We start from the raw sequence: 17,199 nt of genomic DNA, 5'->3' as shown, positions 1-17,199 counted from the left end.
CAGGTATATGCACAGCCCAAAGATTATGCATTAGCATGCTGTAAAACGCATCTTCCGTTACTTGCAAGGTACAAAGTCTTTTGGCTTGATGTTTCCCAAGGGGGATGACTTGCAGATGCATGCTTACAGTGACTCAGATTGGGCCGGAGACTGATACTAGGCAGTCCACCAGTGGGAATTGTTTCTTTCTAGGACATGCTTACATTTCTTGGTTGAGCAAGAAGCAATCTACAGTGGCTACCTCCTCATGTGAAGCTGAGTACAAGCAGCTTTCACAACGACAGTTGAATGTGTTTGGCTGCGTCGTTTATTTGCTGATCTTCATCTTTCATTGGAGGGTCCTTCTCCGATTCTCACTGATAGTCAGAGTGCTATAGCAGTGGCAAAGAATCATGTGTTTCATGCTCGCACGAAGCACATTAAGGTTCACTATCACTATGTCAGAGAGAAGTTGCATGCAGGAGAGATCAGTATGATCTATGTGTCAACACATGACAATGTTGCAGACATCTTCACCAAACCACTTCCACGTGAAAAGTTTGAGGCATTTCGCAGTGCCCTGAACTTATATCCTTTTGGTGATTGATCATTTCCTTGTACATGACATTGGCACTGCAGGGGGGTGTTAGAATTATTATTATAATTCAGCAGTGACCAATGTAATGTAGGTTACGGGCACTTTTCCCTCATTTAGAGGTTTTTCCCCCAGTGAAGCATAAGGTTTTGTCACTTAGACAAAACCCATCCCACTTCTTGTAACAGTCACTTCTTCTATTGCAAACACTACGTTTAGCTCTCTTGCTTCCTGCTCTCTCACTCTCTTGATTTCTAACATTATCCTATCTGGAAGGTAAAGATCCGGAGTCATTTAGTGACTCGCAAACTGTGAAAACTGACAACGGGAGCGGAGGCGAAGCCGGAGGATGTGGTGGACAACAAGGGGAGGATACTTTAAACCAGTAGATGGAGAGGAATTGAATCGTGGGAAGATAGAGATGCCCACACCATGGCATTGATCATAGGGACTACAGTGGACTCTCAGTATCAGCTCTACAACTTGGATATGGATGAAGGAGATTTGGTATATGACCACTTGACAAAAGTCAAGGTGGTGAGGGATCAACTGGCATCGGTTCGTCAGAAGGTGGACTCATGCCAGTTGGCCTTGATGCTACTAAGGAGGCTATCTGATCTCTTCTTGAATATCAGGTTTACTTTCGTCTGTATCAACCTCCATGATCACTTCCTTTTTAGTTCTGCACGACCTCATCAATTATTGCCTGCTTCCCAGGCCCTTCAAGGACCTGAAGTCTAGCTGTCACATCTGCTAGTTGAATCATCAACTCTTTCACCCGTTGCTATGGATAAAAAATATGCTCATGATGCCCAATAATGGGTCCATTCAGACATCCTTGCAAAGAGTTTTTTGCCCAATAATGTGTCGATTCTGCATACGGAGATGGTGTCATGGCTGCCACTGTAGCATATCGAGTCTTCCCATGACACATGGCACTTGAATTACAAGTAGCATGACACATGGCACTAATGACATGTAGCATGAGACATGGCACCTGAATGGCATGACACATGACGCATGGCAATTGAATGACATGTAGCATGACACATGGCACGCACGTGGCTCATGATAGTCACATGACACAAAGGCATATGCCATCGTCTAACACATGCGGCACATGGCAAGATGACACATAGCACCCTTTAGCACTCGACATGTGTCCTCACAAATGGAATCATTCTCCACAACACGTAGTCCACTTGACACACGGCATGACTTGTGGCATCACATGATACAAAGTGACACCTGGCAAGATGTCTTTGTGTCACTTGGTCTTTACTTGTCTACCCCACACGCATCTATACCAACCAGCCAAGACTTGGTCATAAATGCCAACACATGGCACCACATTCCCATGCCCTTCTAGGACTCCACCCATATGTCTTTCCTCCTAGGGTAAAATTCACCCTTCTAGAGAGGATCCAGTCTCCTCTCATAAGGAGAGGCCATGGCACTCCACAAGAACGAGTGTCTTATCCTGCTACACCTTGTCCTAGAGCTGCATCTTCTCCTCCATGAGCTCCCAAATGCTCCAACTCTTACTGCACGAAACCTCAGAACTACTCATGTGCTACCCATTCGCTGCCTTGCACTGCCCTTTGTTGGCTGGCTGAGCTGCAGCCTGCTCTACTTCTAATTCTGCTGAGTCTTACAGTCAAGCAGAGTAAATGTACTCCGCCAACTTTGGTCTCATTTTGCAAAGCGCGGAGAAATTCCTGCCTCAATAATTTGTTCTTGTATCTAGTCCAGTAGAATAAGAGTATTTAGATGAGGAAGATCGCTGCCCGCACCCCAAAAAGCCCCCTTTCGGGTTCCGACACCTAAAAGCATGTGTACTTTGCTTGCAAGTGTAACCTATTGTCATTTAGCCTCTATTTTAATTTTAGTCCATTCAATAGAATGCCACAATACAAGTTTGGCATTCTGAGCACTCCCAAACCCTCTTAACTTGATTAAAAAGAGAAATTTTGCACACTGTCATGCACAAACTTCTCTCCTTAAAAGCCTCCCCCCAAAGTCAAGAGAGTAAATTCTTCTTCACAAACCTTGAGTTCTCTGGGGATCTTGTTCACGACCTGACAGCATCATCATGAGTTAGGCATGCGCTCAAGATCCTAGCACGACTTTCCAAGAATCCTAAAGTTCTCAAAGGAGGAACAAATCTTGCAATCTGGGGTTGAAAGCAGATCACCAGCCTATATGTTGAGGGAGGGCTCTGCCTGACATACCCAATACCCAAGCTGAGACATTCTCTTCCACCAGAGTATGAGGACTGCGACAGGATGGCTAGTGTCACATCTTGGCACCTTTGGGCTGCTTGTTTCCACCTAGTGATGGGTAGAAAGGGGATTTGCCTAACAGCAGCATGATGGGCATTTGACTTGATGATGGTATACGTCTCCAATCCATATAAGAGGGATGGCATAGAACACTTCAACATCGAGAACATTATGTCAGACTAGCACTTTTCCATTTTCGCAGATCAAGGTATCAAATGATCGCTAAGTCCCACTAACAATCTATGAAGTTGAGTGATCAACTCCTATCTTGCGTTCATTGATAATTATTGCAATGTCAAACGATCGTATTCAAAGCACTTACTTATCAATGTCAAACGATCGTATTCAAAGCACTTACTTTGACTGCCTGGAAATATATAGAGACAGAAAATACAGTATAATGACAAAACTGCAGGTTGATTCCCAGGCTTAGCATTATAACCATTGGAAAAAACACATGGAGCCCTCATTTCAGATCCTAACACACAAGGCTTCTAGCCCTGCCTTGCCATAAGTATAAACTACATGCTATGACGTCTGCATTTACGTTGATACCAAGCCACATCACATTTTGATACATCCAATTTGTTATCTTACATTTGTGATCATACAATTTTACACAAACTATTAGCTGAGTCTCCATAACTTATCTCAACAAACTGAAAATGCTGACCAATAGAGGTTATATACCTGCTTCAAGAACAAGGATGCCGTAATGGAACCACCAGCTCTACCACCAGTGTTGACCATATCAGCAATACCTGATTTCATCATCTCCCAATAGTTATCCTCCATTGGCATTCGCCAAAGCTTTTCTCCACCTCTTTCACATGCTTCTTTGAGCTCATTCGCTAAGTCATCGCTCGGGGTAAACAACCCTACACAGAATTTAAAAACATTCTTGAAAACTTTTTGTTATAGAAATTTGCAACCTTTGGTCTTAACACTTGCTGCCGTGTTAGACAAAGTAACCCAAAAACAAAAAAACAGCTGATTCTTACAGTCCACAAGAATAGCCACAATAAAATCAAGCTTTAGGATGTTGCATCAAACATAAATAAGCATTGCACAACCACTTACATGTCTCCAATGCCATATGGCCTCACATGCAAGCAAAGATTCCCAACATCACACGTGGGAACAGATTAGAAGTTTTAATGTTTGGAAGAGTATCGGCATGCAAGGATCAATTCCTAGTCATTAGATTTTTGTACTACAACCCCACCATATCCTCAGATCTTTCTACAAGCAGCATTTCAGATGTCTCACAACTAGACATAAAGAGTCTAAAAGAAAGAGCACCTAAGGGATGTCCACCATGACCTATATTGATCCTCAAAACCTCCAAGTTGCACATGTCTTGTTTTGAGAAAATCAGATCTTTAGTGCTCACAATATTCCATCCAGCATCTGTCTAGATCATCATCGAAGCTCTCAGTTGAGAGCGCACCGGTGGACAGCGATAGCCATCATTGTATCAGCACTTTTGGTATATCACAATTTTTCTTCTCTCTAGTTCTCTATATTGTGCTGCTTGTGTTTGGGTGTTATCTTCTGTTGCGTCATATTTTGTTGGCCTCTAGTTAACGGAGCCATGCCTAGGGAATCAGGTACAAATAATCTGGGTGCCACCGCCAATGGACCAAAACATGCCACCCTGAGCGGCAAGCAAGAGGAGCCACTTACCAGTGGCGGTTTTGAGCCACCCCTGAGGCACGTTCAGAAGGCAGTTCTCTAGAACTAACTAGTCTAGGGTCTCAGGATACATAGCATCTAAATCTCAGCGGAGTAATCTAGAAAAGGGTTGATGTGTGAGTTATGCGTCAAGCCAAGGCGAGTGACTATAAGGCTTCCAACACCTTGTTGCATGAGCACCTTGTTGTTTGTAACATGCAAATCTACTGATTGGACTGTGCCGTAAACACCTCCGTGAGCTTGTAAGGACCATTTCAACCAAGCTTGAGAGTTTGCTTTAGTGGACCTAGCTTCGCATTGTACAACAAACCAAGCCTACATGTGCTAGCCATGCTCCTTTGAATCCCTTGTTGCAACCAAGCTGCTCAGATGCGCAACTAATACAAGTCAGTGAACTATTGCAATCGCCTCTTGATTGCCTTGAGTTCCCTAAGTTGGTGCACAATGGCCACTCGAAGACTCGGGACCAAGAATTGACTTCCAAACCAAATGCCATTCTGTAAGGAGTCAAATTTATGGTTACCTTGTATGTTGTCCGATACGCCTATGGTGTAGCATGCAGCTTGGCATCCCAATCCTGCCAATGCATGCTCACTATCTTGGAGAGGATAGACTTGAGAATTTTGTTAGTGGACTTGGTGTGGTCATAGCACCAAGGATAATAAGTTGTGGCAACTCGGCACATCACCACGAACTCGGTGGTCAGAGATTCAATCACTTCATTCATAAAGTGTGCGCCTTGGCCACTAGCAAACTCAATCGGGCAGCCAATGATGTTCTCAAAGATGAACTTGGTTGTAGTGCGAGCCGCGCTATTTCATAAAGCCTTAGCCTGCCCATTTGGGTCGAAATCCGTTGCCACAATGATGTACTTAATCTGTAGACTTTTTGAGCTGTAAGCTCACCATTAAAGTGTCCTCCAATAGGCCCAATATGCGTATCGATGAGCACTATTGCTTGTTCATGCCGCAACACTGACGTTGCAAAGCTCCATCTGTCCCTCGGCGATACAATTGGCCTCAGATCAAACTATATTTCCAAGCTTTCAAAGCCTTGCATGCACTTGTCTCAAGGCATGTGCTGGGGAATTGTGCCATGCAACATATTGAAGCATTACAATGAGAATAAAAGAGAAAACGAAAGAGAAGAAAAATGAGCTAACAATTTTTATTTTTTATTTCTTAAGGTAGACATACCTAGCAAGCAAAGTAATACTTATGGTGCCATCAGTGCCCAAGCATAAGCAGCAATACTAGGTTTCCAAAAAGTCCACTGCAAACAATTGTGCATTTGAATGCTCAGTTATGACTAGGCAATCGTAACAAGGAGTTTGCTCTTACATGAGACTTCTCTGGTTTGTGAATGATTATGAAATTGAACTCCTGTAGTAATAGCATCCTCCTTAACAGTCATCCTTGAATGACTCTATCTTGTTGAGCAAATACGGTAGAGCTTGGTGGTCAATATAAACGGCAAAACGGTTTACCAAGCAGATAGTGACTAAAGTTCTGGACACTACAGACCATCCCACCTTTGCTACGAAATTACCCCAATAAGTTCATGGTTGAGTTGGGGTTTTTAGGGTTTTCTCATGTTGATGACACCCTCTTGCACTTCACAATGTTATTCTCTCCTACTCTGAATTTGACGAATTTCAGCACCAGTTCCTTGCCTCCTCGCAACCTCATTTCCATTTGTTCACAAAAATAAAACCCCTAAAACGAGCAAGACACAATCAATTTGACTTATTGAAGCAATTCATGCACACACCCGATTGCAGAGTGAGTATCGATTTGAACCAAAGAAAACCATACATTTCACTGTGGTCCCTGATTTTTAAAAACCTTCAAAACAAAAGCAAAACCTTACAGCTATGCATGAGGCTCTTAAATATGCGAGCAGATTAAGTGGAGAACATCACAGCCCCTAACCATTTTGCAAAGAAAATGTATCACAAATCTTGCATGATAGAAAGTAGTACCTCCTATTTCATTGCCAAGTGCAACAACACATGCTCCTGTCAACGTTGCTAGGTCCACTATCTGCCGTGCAAAAATTATTAATCAGAAAAGAACAGTGCCATTAGAGTTTCATCGAGGCAGGCAATGATTAGCATAACAAAGCACCTAGGATATCACATGAGAAAATGTCCTTACGCAATCTACAATTACTTTAAGGAAGCAACAAAGATCGAGAAGATTTCCAACACAAACAGCTGAGCTCTAAGATTTCTAATAACCAGTATAATTAAAAATCATAGCTGGTGCTTGTTGAAAAAACAGGCCTACAAGCGTCCCCATAGGAAGGGTGCTAATGAAGCAAACATCAATTAGAAGCTTAAGAACCACAGTACAGCTTATTTTTCATGTGGCCAAAGGGGTGTATTATGCCAACAGGAATCATGCATTGCAAGAATCTGGGATTAGGCACATTAGTAGAGAATCTGCAGGAACCAGGACCATACAACAAGCATGAGAAAAGGGAAATAAGGCATCAAAGCAATCATAGGACAGGTGAGGACCACGCTGGTGAGCCTTCCTATCAGTAAACAGAATGATCCACATTGTATTAATCACAGTAGACCTCTAGTGTACTCCGATGAGAATCTCACAAATATTGCAGCCATCACCTAGGCCCATTTTTCATTCTACAACAATCATATAAATCTGCAAGAGGAGATGTATCCATATGGTGATGCATGCACCTGTTTAGAAATTATCTTTGCTGGCTATGACACCTTAAATATATAGTCTTGTTTACCCACATGTAAAGACGGTTTTTAGTGCTGGAGATCCAGTTGTAGACGCGACCCCATAGACTTGCACTTTCGCATCGTTCTTAAGTTGCAATCGTGGTACTTTTTGGATTTCAAAATGATTGGTTTTTCCTGGTTTTACTTACAGAATCTGCAATCTCCTTTTCCTTTATTAAAAAGACCACTCTTCTTAATTGAAAGTTGAATGCAATAACTCTATTTTTAAGGTGAATCATTTTTCAAGCTTTCTTCTCAACACTATTGGAAAAGAAGGCAATGAACTATCGATTTAGCACATTGGTTCATAGTTAGGTAGTTACGATTACTCAAAGGTTCCAAGAGTGGTAGGTTAGGCCATAGGAAAGACGACAGGGCAGATTTAGAGAAAGGGGACACAATAACATAAAGGAGTGAGAGGAAAGGGAAAAAGAGGGAGAAAGAAAAAACGAAGAAATAAAGTTTATTAAAGTCTTTGAAAGACAGAAGGGTCTATGAGAGTGCAAAAAACAAATGCAATGAAAGGTAAGGGGTGGAGCCACTAAAACAGGCATCCACTTCCAAGGCTGATGTCTAACACATGTAGATCAAGTAGAGAAGTACACTCTGATGAATTTGGGGGAGGGCACACATAGCCTAGCGTAAGTGTCCACATGAGAGCCATGGCCGCTTGAGGATAGAAGAGACGATCTCTGCTTACAATGACTCTAGTGTTAGTTGTCCCACTTGTAAGCCCCCACATGAAGAGAGCACAAGGACATGGTACAATATAGGATTGGGGGCATTAGAGTCTAGCATGTGAGCATCACGTATAGAGCTGTAGCGGGAGATAGACTATCCTCACTCTCTCTCTCTTGCTCACTAACTGCAAACTCCAAGATGATGCACTCAATACACAAAGCGATGCTGTGGATGTGCGTGAGAGAATCAGAGGGAGAGAATATAAACAGAAAGAGAAATATCTGAAAGCGCTTGTGCATCACGTGAATCCCACCTTTTCTGTTCCTGTGCGGAAGGCACCAAAGCAGCAGCTGCTGCTGCTAACACTTGTCATGCACCTTGTGCTTGACCTCTATCCCTTCCTCCACCTTGTTGAGGAGGTGGCAGGTGCAACCACGGTCTCTAGCCTTGTCTCATCTCCGTTGGCATAATCCCATAGATGTTTGCCAACTAAGATATTGCGAACCATAAAGCTCCATAAGGAGTAGTTGGTGCAATCCAACTTATCCTCCTGTGTGAGGACACCAAAAACCTCATTGGGGTTGTTTTGAGCAATATCTGCAAGATAAAACAAAAATGCAGCAAATCTGACAAGTGAAATCCCTTCCTGGAATCAAAGATGCACAACCAAAGTCTGCAAAAAATCTGCCCAAAATGACAGCTTGCTGTCACAGCCTATCAAAGGCTTAAACTGCACTAGAATGCTTTGCAAATGCCAAAAATCTGCCAAATTTGTCGGCAAAGAATGGCAAATATCTGCAATGTGACTCAATCTAAGTCCAAAATTGTCTGCAAAACTCCCAAAGTGAGTGTGCAATGCCAAATTGCATCCGAAATGCGAAAGCCCCAAATATCTGCAAGAAATTGCAACTGAAACAGGGCAAATTGTTCAAAACCCCCAAATTTTGCAATTATCTGCAAAAGCCCGCAAAATTGAAAAGCAAGAGCAAAAGCTCCAATTTTTGGACAAATCTACAATCTGCTTGCAATGTCTGTCCAAGAATGCACAAAAGCATTCCAAAATTGCAACATGCTTGCAAAGGACTTGAAATCCCCAACTTTTTTGCAAAAAGAAACACATGCAAAGGAAAGCCCCTGCAAAATGATCCTACAAGGAGACCCTGCACAGAAAACCGTACAACATACGGCTAGAGATTGATTGCAGTACGGGTGCCGTACACTGTACGGACGTCGAACTTGTACGATGGCACGGGACTGACAAGACATACGATCAAGTACAGATGGGGTTGTATGAAATGATTGCGCATTACGTGTACGGACGCCTGCAACTATAAGGTGGACTTGTACAGGAGTAGTACGGGAGCAATACTGAACAATAGCAGCAACGTCGAGCTTGTACGACCGACGAGCGTTGGTTGTACAGAATGAGAGACGTACGGCGGTTGCATACAGTCGTACGGACTATATAGACAAATGGCGAGCAGATTGTACCGTGAGCTACTGGTAGGAATTCTAGTCTAGGGCAAGGGATAAGCAGAAGCAGAGGCAGGCCCAGGAGATGTTGCTCTAATACCAAATGTGAGAAAGAGAGAGAGAAGCAGACAAGCTAAGAGCAAGAGCTGCAGAGCCAAAACATTGAAGATGCAATAGATAGGATAAGATACAAAGTAGTGTGGAGGTGGTTTTGTCTAAGTGCACTAACCCACTAACTGTGGTTAGGGGGAAAAGCCTCTAGTGAGGGAAAAGCGCCCCCAACTCACTTATGGATTACATTGGTCACAACCTGGAGTTATGGCAATAATTCTAACATTCCCACAATCACCTAGCATGGAATCTTCTTACTGTTGACCTACTTGGATCCTTGACCCTTGTGCATGAGCTCAAAATTCAAAGCAAGCTCGTATGTACTCTCGTAATCGCATGGCCTGAAACTTCAGAGATACCACTCGAAATCTGTACGCAGCCCATGGAAAAACTTGCTAAGCTTCTAATTTTCCTCCAACTGCAACTGTATAAACACCTAGGTGAACTTGTTGGTGTAATGATTCACCATCTCGGTGTCCCCCTCGCGTAGCTCGTACAATTGACTCTGAAGCTTGTCCAGGTATTCGGGTGGCAAGAACCTTGATCGGAGGTCTTTCACACATCCGTCCATCTGTAAAGAGGTGCCTCCTCATCTGCATCATAGATTTCTTTTTGCCACTTGAGCCACCAGGTGACTGCCTCACCTGTGAGGTGCATGGATGTTAGAATGCACCGCTCGTTCATCGTTCGTAGGTACAATTGAAAAATAACTTTCGAATTGATTCAACCATGAAGTCAACACTAAAGATTCTTGCTTGCCATCATACCGTGTGAAGTTGAGCTTCCCAAGAAAAGAAAACTCAAGGGCCGTGGGACTCTCTCCCTTCCTGCCCCTAGTGGTCGAAGTAGAGAAATGAGGAGTTTTCAGTCCCATTCTTCCTTCTCTTCCCGAGCACTACGCTCTCGTTCGTCTTTTTCCTCCCGAGCGGTACGCTCTCTGAGCTCCCTTGCCTCTTAAGCTCGGCGTTCTTGGAGTTCCTTGGCTTCCCAAGCGTCACAAACGCGTTCCTCGTTCACCTCCCAAGCTGGGCTGTCGCGTTCTCTGACGGCCTGCTTTGATCATCCCGCATTTCCTGGAGCTTAACCATGCGGTTGAAGGGACTCTCGGACTGTTGTTGCTGCATTTGCATCATGGCATTCATGGCAGACATCACAGCTTTTGTAGGATTCCGTGGTGACATGGTTTGGGAAGCGGATCCCTCATCCCCGCCCATGTTGGACTTCTCACTTGTACTCATGGTGTCCATTCCAGATCTTGTCTGTACCATAAAACAGTGGGGCTGTCCCTAAACTCACCCTCCATATCTCCGGAAAGAAAAAACTGAAGCCTGATACCAATGTAACAAGGAGATAGCCTAACTCACTCTCTCTCCTTCTCACTACTAATTGAATTGAAAAAATGATGCACTCAAAACACAAGTGGAACTGTGGAGTGAGTGTGAGAATCAGAGGGAGAGAATATAGCGGGCCTCCGGAGAGGGAAAAAGAATAATAAACAATGTCTGGCCCAAAGGGCTGAATATAACTGTAAATAGACAAGTACTGTATGAAGGGAAATCCCACACAAAAAAGTGAACCAAGGACTGCTGGAAGGGCTGCTGGCCTGCTACAGTACCTGATCCTCGTCTCAAATGCTGCTACTGGCTGAGGGCTACAGCTCACTAAGAAGGACGAAGAATGAGGCCAAGGGGCTGTCCCTATATAGGCTTTCGGGGCAGATTGACCGACCTGGTCGGCTGGTCAGCACCGACCGATCACCAGGTCTGGTCAAAAGTCGACGCTGACCAAAAAGTCAACGCATTGCCTTTTTGGCCCAAAAGTCAACTCTGCATTTTTTGCTTTTTTGGTCTTCAGAGGCTGCCTGGCGGTCTTTGATGGCAATGTAGCCTGTAGGCAGCATGCCACGGGCTGTGGATGCCTGTGACAACATCACTCCGTCTATGTTTTAGAACAGAGGTAATGCATCTAACACCTCACGTTTTTTGGAGGGGATACATGCAAAGAAGTAAGATCCGAGCCAATCACTAAAGCTAATCAAATCAGATGCATTTTAGTTTTAAAAGACAAAGCAAGTTTAAACAAAGTAACTATGCAAGCAATGAGAACTAAGAACATACGCAAATGACAATAAGGATGCTTGTAAGATAGACTTTGAGGCTCCTCAAATATGAGTATACATAAGCTTAATAATCTAGCAAGACCATAGATATGCATAATGGCAAAAAGGGATTTGGACAACTACTTCAATAGGCAGCTGATTAACCAAGACCAGACCCCAAACATAGGAGTATGGACCTAATCAGGCTCTACACGAGCGGGCCACTACACAAACAACTTCAATCATCATACGCTAAATGACACCTAAATCCTGATCAAAGAGGTTTGCATAGATGCATCCAGGAGGTCAGCACAATTGGGTCACTAAATCACACTTGACCATTTGGACCACACGGATGCATCCAAGAGAGATCACTGACAATTGGGTCACTGCATCACACCTAGCCATCCGCTCTCAATAGATGCAAAAAGTGATTTGGAAAAAGTACTTTGTCTTTGAAAGCCTTTATTCTGATGTCGGCACTCAACAAGATTGCGGGTATCATCTTCTTATTATTCAAAGAATTTTTGAATCCCACAAGAAAATAAAAAAGAAATAATGACTCAATCTAGTTCGCAATACCTTTACAACGGAAAACAAAAAAGATATTATACAAAACATTATGCCGCACAGATTGCGAGCATGCAATATGTAATTGAGGAGACTTCCAGATGGGTTGACGTGGCCAAACGGGAACCCGCAAGGGTAACCGTTTCGGCTACCCTCATGGAGCAGCAGCAGAGAGCCAGCAAGACTCTCAACATCAGAGTCCATGGGATCCCGCGCACTGAGGCTACACCGATGACAAATGCAATAGCTTTTGTGGCCACTACTCTGGGTGTGGCTGAGCAAAGGATCAAGAGGACATCGCAGGTGGGGAGAGACCCCAACCGAGAGCAGCCCCTGATCATACGGTTCCATGACCCTCAGGCACAACTTTCAGCTTTACAACGCAGGTCAGTCCTACGAGATCAGCCAGCGATCTCCATGGATGAGGACTTCACCCCCCTACAGGTTGGGGAGAGGCGCTCCTTGTTGCCGCAGCGGGATCACACCCGGAAGGAGGCAAAGTGGGCAATGGTACGAGAGGGACGACTTCTGTCATGCACCAGCCCCCTCCCCTACATACGGAAGCGGGGTCTATGAGACTCACATATCCGAGACCTTATCCTGTACCATTTGGAACTGTAATAAGACCTTATGGTCAGAACCAGTGAACTTCTCAGAATCCTATACAGGTCACGACATAGCCTTTTACACAAAGACACATTAGAGTCCAAAGCGCCGCCCACTACCAGTATTCAACGGGTACAAATGGGAGTCTGCCTACAAAGATGAGACGAGGGATACAAGGGGAGTGCAAGGGTCAGGTGGAGTAGCAATCCTTTATAGATCCACACTTTGGGGACCATTTCAGCAGAGCACAGAGATGCACACTCCAAGTTTCTTTGGATTCGTATCCAACACTTAGACAGCCGGGATCAGTATGTTGCAGTATGCTACTTTCCTCCTGAGACCTCCCACTTTGCTAGAGATACTCAAGATGAGGATGAGACATCTCCATTTGCAGCTCTTTATCAGTCCATTGTTGACTTTTTTAGCCGTGAACAAGTCTTTCTAGTTGGGGACTTCAACGCGAGGACAGGCACCCGTCTGGTACCACTCCTCGACTTCAAGGATGATTCCATTCTTGTGCCAGACATTGACCTTGAGGATGCAGGTATGCTACGGGTTTCGACTGACAGAGGTGGCCCGATCACATCTTATGGGCAGGCCCTATTAGACCTCGGGAGGATGCATGATCTCATTATCTATAATGGTCTTGACAGATGGCCCGCCTCAAGTGGTTTCACATGCTTTCCACATGGCAAAGGTTCTAGCATTGTAATTACATCTCGCATCACTGATTTTACTGTAGCACCTCTCCCTTCAGGAGCTGATCATACCTACCTTTTCTTAAGCATTTCCACTCCCCGTCGCACAGCACCCTCCACCCCACTGAGTTCTTACTCTACCTATCATGATATACGCTTCGACCGCGACCACTCACCAACCTACTATGGCCATCTGTTCATACTTCTCGCTTATATTGACTTCATACCCCTAATAGAGGACCGTGCTGCCCTAGTCACCCGCTTACTACACAAGGCTGCCCTTCACGCTTTCCCTCACACCACCCACCACCACCCCCTGGGACCGTACCCTGTAATAGCTGATACGATGATGAGTATAAGGCTTTACGTCGTCAGCTCAAATTGGAAACCAAAAGCAGTCTTCCGAGCGAACCAGAGACGTTACTCAAGTATCGTCGACTGGTACGTAGAAAGAAACTAGATTTCGTTTGCCCGAACGAGGAGGAACTACTGAACATTTTGTTCGGTAACATTTTGTTCACTAAGGGGGGGGTAAAGGATGCCGTAATGAAACTTCATAATCACCGAGCGAAGAATCATGAGGGGCTATGCACTGAGCTCATTGCATATGGGATTAACCTCCTAGCCCCGATCTTAGCAAAGCTCTTTGAAGAAGCTGTTTGTTTGGGGCTTCCATGTGCCTGGACCATTAACACTATTTCACCCATCCACAAGGCAGGGGATCCAATGAGCCCGGAGAATTACAGGACCATTATGATTGGACATGTCATGTCCAAGATTTATGCATCAGTGCTTGATTCTGAGGTCAATAGATTTGCGGAGTGTCGAGGACTTAGAGCAAAAGGACAAGCTAGATTCTGGCGTGATCATGGAAACATGGATCACATTCTCACGCTCAGGTGTATCATCGAGGAGGCGAGGACACGGAAGAAGAGGATTTACTATTGCTTTGTGGATTTCCGCAAGGCATTTGACACGGTTCCAAGAGCTCGCCTCATACAGCGCCTACAGGATTTGGGTTATGACCAAGAGATCATTTGGGCTGCCATAGCACTTTACGAGAGAGTTTCAAGTAGAGTCCGGCAAGATCTCGGTGGACAGACGAGATCATGAGCACTATTGGGGTCAAACAAGGATGTCCATTATCACCTACCCTATTTGGCCTCTACATTGACGAGCTTGAGACAGTGATCTAGACACAAGGGGGGTTGGTTGCTCTCTTGCGGGCACGCTGATCCAGATATTGCTTTATGCAGATGACGTGGCTCTTTGTCTTCCTTAGCAGAGGAGCTCCAGAGACACCTTAACGCACTACAATCCTTTTGTGAGTCTCATGATTTAAAGGTCAACATAGGTAAAACCAAGGTTATGATCTTCAATACATCTCGAACCATCATGCGCCATGAGCAGTTCACATTTGATGGGTCACCTGTTGAGATAGTTTCATCATACACGCTTGGGCAGAGGATATGCTTCATTAGCCAAACTAGAGAGGCAGTGCTTCCGCTCGCACTTTCAGGATCCAGGGACCAAGGGGCTGCTTTTTAACTCCTTGATCCACCCAACGGGGATATACGGCAGCCCCTCTTCGGAGCCAGGCTTATCGAATACAGAGTGGGCTCGTGTGGAGCGGCTACAGGTTCTCATGTTATCACGGATGACTCATGGTAAGCCATCCATTCCTCACCAGATCATTCAAGCTAAGTTTGGGTCATCCCCATTACAGCTAGATGCTCCATTTCAGGTCATCACGTATCTGTACCGAGTCGAGGAGTATGGGGATTATACTTCTGGGCGCAGCAAGCTACCATGGCTAGCAATGTCTTCTTCTATGGCACTTTCAGCAAGAGGGGACTAGAGATGCTGGTATGCACGCACAGAGAGATGGTTTGAGCGACTGGCACTCCACATGGATAGACTCCCTCCCTTCCAATATAGCATGGACGCTCCGTTTTCTCCCCTCCTATCACATGAGGTTAACAAGGTTATCCGTGAGGATATCTTACAACTACACACATTCCGGACCTGGTTGGGACCGAGGGAACTCCCAGTGAAGATTAGCTTCTACAGAGACCACTGCTTACATATCACAAAGGAGGGTTTCATTGACCCACCAAGATACACACAGATCTACTTACCAGACTCACTGAGGATCTCTATTAGGTAGTTCTGGATCTCTTCACATAGACTTCGTATCGAGAGTGGCAAAGCAAAGTGCCTACCCAAGGAGAGGCGCATATGCACATTATGTGACATGTAGGAGGTTGAGACAGAGGAGCACTTCATCTTCAGATGTCCTATTTACTATGAGATCCGAGGGCGTTTCTACTGCCTCTTCAGAGATAGCTACGAGGTTTTGGCCCGATTCCTCTCTTACCCAGACCAGAGTTGTTTAGCACGCTTCATTCATGAGGTACTCAGACACTGCGAGAGGATACTTCGAGCACGGAGACAAGAGCAGACTTCTTCCTTGGTTGATCCCTCTCAAAGCTCTATCCATGAGATAAGGCCTCGACATGACCATGACCCAGAGCTAGTGACCCGACAGCTCAGACAGAGGGTTGACAGCCCGACCGAAAGGGGTTACTGTAGCCCTTGTTAGGCGCAGAGCTATAACCAGGAGACGTGCCAGGGACACACCCATGCGTGGCCAACAGCACTCTATCGCCGATTTCATGCCTCCATTGCCTCATCTACCTTGATGTCCTGATGATAATGATGATGATGAGATTTATATATAGTCGACCACCGACATGACTATGTTGTACTTAGATTCTGCATTTTTTGCATTTTGCATTGGTGTGGATGTTCGTTTAGTAGCTCCACCACCACAACTCATTTGTACCAGGATTTTCATAGTCTCATAGACCCATCGGTCTTCCAAAGACTTTAATAAAATTTCTTTCTTTCTTTCTTTCTCATCCTGTCATGCCTGTATTTCAGGCAATTCCTAAATAAAGTTGACCTTTGTGTTCAGATTATCTGAAATACTTAAACTTGAGGCATTACGCAAGTTCAAGTTTTACATCTCAATAAGAATAGAAGAAGACTTCGCAATCAGTAACAGAGAAACCCAGTACAAATACACAAATAAATGATAAAAGATTAAAACCAAAACCTTGTGGACTCCCTGTTTGCTGGCATAGACCAAGGCATCAGCTAGCGTGAGTCTTCCTTCAGCATCTGTGTTGTTCACCTGGATGAAATGCAGTTAAGAGAAATCCTTCAGCATTATTAACGTGAGTCTTCCTTCAGCATCTGTATTGTTCACCTGAATGAAATGCAATCCGTTAAGAGAAATCTGCATGCAAACACTATGCCTATAAATAAGCAAGATAAACTCTTCATTACCTCACAGTATTGGTTCATCACTCGCTACAACATCTATTGAAGTATAAGTTTCTTTCAGAAGCTTACTTTCCACAACATCTATTGAAGTATAAGTTTCTTTCAAAAGCTTACTTTCCACACAGTTTTGGAGTCGACAAATGCTGCACTCTATAGGGGGACAAGGGATACATGCATTTCTTCATACCTCAATTGTTTTGCCATTTGAAGCTGTTAATATATCACCTGGTCTCATCCCTGCGCCACTGATCATATTCTCACAAGCGGCAACAATGAAGTTGACCTAATCAAGAGAATCAAGCAAGAACAAA

The 17,199-nt window shown here is 44.4% G+C and overlaps 1 protein-coding gene across 1 annotated transcript in view; it reads right to left on the bottom strand.

Annotated features, from left to right (window-relative positions):
* Positions 1–17,199, bottom strand: part of LOC147883663 (leucine aminopeptidase 1-like) — a 58,461-nt gene that overhangs the window by 15,088 nt on the left and 26,174 nt on the right. Inside the window, exons 6-9 of the mRNA XM_087399310.1 lie at positions 17,076–17,171; positions 16,659–16,736; positions 6,533–6,593; positions 3,547–3,734 (exon numbers count right to left, since the gene is read on the bottom strand). Of these exons, the coding sequence (XP_087255436.1) occupies positions 3,547–3,734; positions 6,533–6,593; positions 16,659–16,736; positions 17,076–17,171 (423 nt within the window). The remainder of the gene's footprint in view (positions 1–3,546; positions 3,735–6,532; positions 6,594–16,658; positions 16,737–17,075; positions 17,172–17,199) is intronic.

Source organism: Dipteris shenzhenensis, chromosome 28, assembly GCF_047967505.1.
Source record: "Dipteris shenzhenensis isolate YYH24624 ecotype China chromosome 28, Dip_SZ_1.0, whole genome shotgun sequence".
In the NCBI taxonomy this organism is placed as follows: Eukaryota; Viridiplantae; Streptophyta; class Polypodiopsida; order Gleicheniales; family Dipteridaceae; genus Dipteris; species Dipteris shenzhenensis.
The sequence above is the reverse complement of the archived record's forward strand: the minus strand, read 5'-3'. Positions and strand labels throughout refer to the sequence as shown.